The sequence below is a fragment of the Chiloscyllium plagiosum genome, chromosome 2 (assembly GCF_004010195.1).
Source record: "Chiloscyllium plagiosum isolate BGI_BamShark_2017 chromosome 2, ASM401019v2, whole genome shotgun sequence".
In the NCBI taxonomy this organism is placed as follows: Eukaryota; Metazoa; Chordata; class Chondrichthyes; order Orectolobiformes; family Hemiscylliidae; genus Chiloscyllium; species Chiloscyllium plagiosum.
In genome coordinates this window covers 24,606,178-24,613,407 of record NC_057711.1, presented here as the reverse complement: position 1 = coordinate 24,613,407, position 7,230 = coordinate 24,606,178, and the positions used below count along the sequence as shown (strand labels likewise).

General features: G+C 42.6%; 1 protein-coding gene across 4 annotated transcripts in view; it reads right to left on the bottom strand.

The window, feature by feature from the left end:
• Window positions 1–7,230, bottom strand: part of LOC122557619 (solute carrier family 22 member 5-like) — a 114,198-nt gene that overhangs the window by 27,971 nt on the left and 78,997 nt on the right. For all 4 annotated transcript variants that reach the window (XM_043705390.1, XM_043705400.1, XM_043705370.1 and 1 more), the window contains exon 8: window positions 569–783. In XM_043705390.1, coding sequence (XP_043561325.1) covers window positions 569–783 — 215 coding nt within the window. The remainder of the gene's footprint in view (window positions 1–568; window positions 784–7,230) is intronic.

Below are 7,230 nucleotides of genomic sequence, written 5' to 3'. Positions count from 1 at the left end.
GTTTCCTCATTTCCCCTCCCCCCACCTTCTCTCAGTCCCAACCCTCGAACTCAGCACCACCTTCCTAACCTGGAATCTTCTTCCTGATCTCTCCGCCCCCACCCCTACTCCGGCCTATCATCCTCACCTTAACCTCCTTTCACCTATTGCATTTCCAATGCCCCTCCCCCAAGTCCCTCCTCCCTACCTTTTATCTTAGCCTGCTTGGCACACTCTCCTCATTCCTGAAGAAGGGCTCATGCCTGAAACATCGATTCTCCTGCTCCTTGGATACTGCCTGACCTGCTGTGCTTTTCCAGCAACACATTGTCAGCTCTGATCTCCAGCATCTGCAGTCCTCACTTTCTCCAAGGAAAGTATATGCAGAGCTACAGTGGGGACCCATGGGGAGTCAGTTACTGAGATACAGCAAAGAGCTAGAAAGTTTGCTGCAGATTAGTAATGGAGAGCTAAGGGCTTCAGAAATGGGCATTTCAGAACTTACAAGAGAACTGCAAAGACCTCACCAGCCCACTGAGGAAGACTGAAAATGTGTGTTTAAAATAAAATGCAGTATTTTTATGCTTACTTGAAGGAACAAACTGGACCAGAAGGAGAACACCTCCACTAAGTATGAACATAGAAGCAGTGGTGATTCGCCGAGGTGAGACTCGCATCAGCCACCAGACTATCACATATACCAAGATTTCACTAGCCGCAGAGATAAAGCAGTTGATGTAGGGATCCCCATGCATATTGGGAGTATTGAGGGATAGTCCATGGTATCCAATGTTACTAATCATCCTACAAAAGAAAGAAAAATATTGTTTATAATCTGTCAAATGTACAACCAAGTCAGATCATTTATATCCTGATGGCAGATCTGTCATGGAAATTTGTCACTAAGCCTGTAGTTAATGAGGTAACTGTATCTGGTTTGTATGAAGTCAGCTACAATGTCTGCCAGAAGAATTGAAGTGAAATTGTTTTCTCTCCAACAGGTATAATAAGTAAAATGGTGTAAATGTTCTGTATGGGGGAACTTGAGAAAAGTTTGCAGTTGTGGAACAAGTAAGTCCTCAAGCCCCTGATGCCAGTATCAGGCCTGAGTGTCAAAGTGAACTTGACAGTTAACCTGTCGTGGGGTTGTGTTGGGTGGGTGGGGTCACAGAAATTTAAGAATTGGACTGCCTCCCCGACATGTCCCCACCTCACAGAAATGGCCTTGCAGCCATTACAGCAACTAACCTGGCAGCTACAGGAATGCAATCAGCCCAGAAAAGGAGTTGTTTAATACAGTCATGGCAGCAGCACAGTGAATTCCAGCAATATTCCAGCAGTTAATAGTAAAATTCCACAAGGCGCTTTACAGGAGCAATATAAAATAAAATATGACACCAACCCACATAAAGAAATAGATCAGATTTTGCCAAACATTTGGGTCAAAAGGGTGGCCTTTAATGTGTTTCTTAAAATGGGAAAGCAAGGTAGAGAGATGGATGAGTGTGAGGCAGGGATTTCAGAGCTTAGCACCTAGGGAACCAAAGATATGGCCACCAATGATAGAGTGATTAAAATTGAGGATAACACAAGAGGTCAGACTTAGAGATTACAATTGTCTCAGCATGTTTGGGCTTGGAAGAATTACAAAGATAGTGAAGGGTGAAACAAACTGGCGAAACTCAGCAGATCATTTGTGGAGAGAATTACAACATTAGCATTTCACTTTCAAAGCTCAGGAAGGGTAGAATATAGAAGACTAGCTAGAACTGCATTGGCATAGTCAGGCTAAGAGGTAACAAAGGGCATGAATGAGGGCATCAGCAGCAGATAGGCTGGTGTGGGGGTAAAATCAGGATGTGGAAGTAGGTGGGTCTTAGTGGTGACATGAATAGGAGGTCAGAAATTCATTTTAGGATCAAATATAACACCAACGTGCAAACATTCTGTTTCATCTCAAACTCCAGCTGGGAAGAAGGAATGGAGTCAAAGATTGTGTATACCCTAACAAACAGGAAGAAGTGACTATACAGCAGGAGGTGGGGTTATGTCACAGATAAAGGGAAAAATTGCAATGGCAGAAGATGGTTAAGTTGTAGCGTTCCCAAATCACAGCTGGCTCCTGAGTGTGGAATTCCTGGAAATGGATCTTCCCCAACATTACGCTTCTAATGAGTTCTTACCCTCCCTGATCCTGTGGCTGCAGCTTTTCCCTCCATTTCCTGTAGCTTGAACCTCAGTATCACTCCCAGCGGACACAATGAGATTGCTGCTGCCCCCACTGCTGTGTGCCATGTTGTATAATATAGTTGGTACCTCAAAGGCTTGACTGACATTGTGGGGTATGGTCCAGCTATCAGTGGTTCCAGCTACCAATGCTAGGCACCATATGGATAAACGATAGTCTGTATTTAATGTTAAGTCTAGCCTGAGATTTCAGAAAAGACTATCATGTACTCAGATGTAAATAATTAGCTACTACGTACTATGCAATTGGACCAATTCTGCTTAACAAGACTGAGCCTCTCTTCTGCTAAAGAGCTATGATGGCATCCTTGTCCACTTGGCATCAGAAACCTAGACTAATGCCATTCAGAAGGATTGGTAGTCGTGCATCTACCCATGATGTCTCAGATGGTTCTGATGAACACAACCACAATATATGTCAGAATGTACTGCTCAGCTCCCTTCTCCACAGACCAGCCACTGCCCCTAAGTGGACAGCAAACATACCACTTCACCTGATGCGCTCTGAAAGATTATGATTTCAAATAAACCTGTTGGGCTATAATATGGTGTTGTGTGACTTCTGTCATTAGCAAACATAGAAACAATTACTTCATCAGCCATATCTGTAAAATTAAGCTCGTGCACTATGGTGTCATGAAGTTGGAACCTGAAAATGGACCAGACCAATGAAAGTGACCAGAAGAAAATTCCAGAGTTGAAAGAGTTGCATCATATAAGATGAACATGTAAATTTGATCTGGATTCTGAATCTCTGTGTAGACTGAAAAAGGACAAATCTGTAACTATCAATAGGAGGGAACCTGATAATGACAAGAAGAGGCAAATACTGAGTAACTCTGTAATACTATAGTGCACTAGCTCAATCTCATAGGAAAAGACTAATGAACTTCTATTGGAAGGATGTTGTGAAATTTGAAAGGGTTCAGAAAAGATTGTCAAGGATATTTCGGGGTCTGGAGGACTTGAGTTCTAGGCAGAGGCTGAATAGGCTGCGGCTGTTTTCCCTGGAGCGCCAGAGGCTGAGGGGTGACCTTATAGAGGTTTATAAAATCATGAGGGGCATGGATAGGGTAAATAGACAAGGTACTTCCCTTGCGGTGGGGGAGTCCAGAACTACAGTGCATAGGTTTAGGGTGAGAGGGAAAAATTTAAAAGGGACCTAAAGGGCAACTTTTTCTCACAGAGGGTGGTATGTGTATGAAATGAGCTGCCAGAGAAGTGGTGGAGGCTGGTACAATTACAGCATTTAAAAAGCCTCTGGGTATATGAATGGAAGGGTTTGGAGGGATATTGACCAAGTACTGGCAAATGGGAATAGATTAGGTTTGCATATCTGGTCAGCAAGCACAAGTTGGACCAAAGGGTCTGTTTCCGTGCTGTACATCTCTATGACTGTATGATAACTAGCTGTCTCTCTGCTTGTTGTCCAGATAAGAACCCGGAATCTCCAGAAATTGAGCTTCAGGATTCTACGGTGTGCAAGCCTGGAGAAAAATCGAGACATTAAAAAGACTTTTTTTTTCGTTTTTCGCTTGTTATTTTCTTTGAATATTTCTCTTTGTCAATATAGAAAGTTAATTACCATAGTCCACAAGTCTCTCCATTAGACAGTTCTCTTTATCAAAGGGAAGCAATTGACTTTGTATAGTTTGACGGTAAGTGTGGGACAAAATGAGCAGGAAAGATCTTTATGAACAAAATGACTGATATTGATAATAAACCTGTGCTTTATCCTGCACCCTACTCGAGTGATCGCTCCAACTGAACTGGTCACTGGGCTAACCCACCCTTACCACTCACTAGATCTAAGAAAAAAGGGATAAAGAGTGGCTGACAAATGGGCAATTAGTTTTTTTTTCAGCTTTCTATTTGGCTTAGAAAGCTGGTGCATCACAACGATGGATGTATTGGTTGAAATATGACTGGCGAATGGGTACAAGTCATGTGATGAATACTCTAGAAATAGACTTAATTGCAAGTGACAACCTTATTTCAGTGTGAAAATATTTATTGTCTTAAAAGGCAGGATCAGAAGCCTATTTTAAAGATTTTAAAGCAATCAGCTGAATTTGTTTTTCTGGAAAAAAACCCGCCCCCCCCCCCCCCCTCTTGAATAGGCTCCACTTGTCTACACGCTCTATTGAACTGAAGGGGAGTGAAAAACCTCATCTATTCACTTTCATCCAACAAAGTGACAGCTAAGAAAAAATACACATTGCTCTTTACTGCAAATATTTTAAATTCCTCTTGATATGAATGGAAATGAAATGCCTGGGAGCACCTTATAACCTCTCAAGATGGGTATATCAGCTCTGCACTCAATTGTTAAAATTTTAATGTAAAAAAATCCAGTACGTTAAGTGAACTAGTGATTGCAAGGCTGAGGAATAGCATTTGAAGTTAAGTGCCATTGAAATACTGGAGAATATTTCTCTTGTCCAAGTGACACAAGCTTTTAGCTTGTAGTGTTTCCACTCTCAGGGATGGCCTAAAGTTCACAGATATAAGATAGTCATTAATAAATCCAATAAAGAATGCTTGCAAAATTCCTTTGCACAGAGAGTGGTGAAAGTTCAGAACCACTACCACAGGGGATATTTGAGGCAAACAGCATAGATCCAGAAATGGGGAGGCCAGGTGAACACATGAAGGAGTTGGGGATGGAGCACTATACTGATAAAGTTAGATGGAAATAAGATGGGAGGAACCACTCAAGCTGAGCACAAATGCAAGGACTGACTAAGACAATTGACCTTTTTCTGTGCTGCACAGTCTATGTAACTCTTTAGCTGGCATGTGGATAGACTGTAGAATTCACTCGTACAGGATGTGCTTAAGGTGAATCACACAGATGTATTTAAGAGGAAGCTGGATAAACATATGAGCAAGAGACAAATAGAAGGCCTTGATGTGGCTGAAAGACGCTCATCTGGGGGTTGACACACATCAAATAGTCTGATCGGCCTGATTTTAATTTGCTTTATATTTATAACAACTGAGGCAGAAAGATATCGAATTACATAGGCTTTACAACTAGCTCAGCTTCCATTCCCTACAAAGTTGCCCTTATTTCAGTTTAAAGTGTTCGATCCACTATCCCCCCTTTTCAACTACATGTAAAATTTAATCGTTTTGGATTTTGGAAAGGAAGTAAATCCAGTATATCTTTCCTTAGATAAGGTCCCAAAACTGTTCACAATATTCTAGCTGTGGTCCAACCAGTGCCTTGTATAGTTTTAGTAAAACCTCCCTATATTTTTATTCCATTCCCCTTGAATGAAGGCCAGCATTCCATTTGCCTCCCTATTACCTGCTTAACTTGAATGCTAGCTTTTTGTAATTTGTGGTTGAGAGCTGACAAATCTCTCTGTTCTATAGATTTCAGCAATCTTTTTTTCCATTTAAATAATATTCAGCTCCTCTACTCATCCTGTCAAAGTGCATAACCTCACATTACCCCACATTATATACCATCTGCCAAGTTTTTGTCGACTGGCTTAACCTGTATGTATCCCTCTGCAGACTCTTTGTGTCACCCTCACCACTTGCCTTCCCATCTATTTTTGTGCCAACTACAAACTTGGCTATAGTGCATTCACTTTCCTCATCAAAATCATTAATACATATTGTAAATAATTGTGATCCCAAAACTGATTCCTGTGCAACTTCATCATTACAGGTTGCCATCCTGAAATGCCCTTCTTATCCCAACTCTCTGTCCTCTATCCCTACCATGGGTGGCTCAGTGGCTCTGTGGTTAGCACCACTGGATCAAAGCAGGGTTTGATCCCAGCCTCAGGTGACTGTCTGTGTGGAGTCTACGCATTTGCCCTGTCTCTGTGTGAGTTTCCTCCGGGTGCTCCAGTTTCCTCCCACAGTCCAAAGATGAGCAGGTGAGGTGGATTAGCCATGCTAAATTGCTCATAATGTCCAGGGATGTGCAGGCTAGGTGAATCAACCATAGTAAACACAGGGACCAAAAGAGAACATGCTGGAAAATCTCAGCAGGTCTGGCAGCATCTGGAAGGAGAGAAAAGAGCTGACGTTTCGTGTCTAACTGACCCTTTGTCAAGTATTACAGAGATTGGGTGCGTCTAGGAAGGAAGCTCTTCGGAAGGTCGGTGTGGACTTGCTGGGCTGAATTGCCTGTTTCCAGCCCTGTAGGCATTTTATAATATACCACCATTGGCTCACTTAAATTTCAGCCTCTGCATACACATATAACAGTGCCCAGAAGTGCAATTTTACTAATGTCATTCCACTTAGCGTACCTCTATTATGTCTCTCCCCATAGTTGAAGCTTCTAATCCTTGCTATTCTTCTGTAAGACTCCTCTCCACTCTTTGCATGGCCTTGATAACCTTCCTAAAGTGAGCTGCACAGAATTGAACACAATACTCTAACTGAGGCCTAATGATTTGTACAAACCAGAGATTTGTTGAGACATTTTGAAAATATTCCCTTGGTGACATGGGCATTGTTGACAGGTAAGGATGGCAGATTTCCTTTCACATAGGGCAATAGTGAAGTGGTTGTATTTTTACAATGATCATTTATAGCTTATGGTCACCATCTCGAAAGCAACATTCAATTCCGGATTTATTTTTATATGATATGTTGCCAAATTGGTGGAAGTTAAACCCATTCCGCTAGTCTGGACCTCTAGACTTTTAGATTTCTTTTCTTATGCATGACTTTGTTTTTATATTCAATGCACTGGTTAACAAACCCCGCCCCTCCAACCGCCACCAGGACAGAACCCCACTGGTCCTCACCTACCACCCCACTAACCTCCATGTACAGCGCATCATCCGCCGCCATTTCCGCCACCTCCAAACGGACCCCACCACCAAGGATATATTTCCCTCCCCTCCCCTATCAGCATTTCGTAAAGACCACTCCCTCCGTGACTCCCTCGTCAGACCCACACCCCCCACCAACCCAACCTCCACTCCCGGCACCCTCCCCTGCAACCGCAGGAGGTGCAAGACTCGCGCCCAC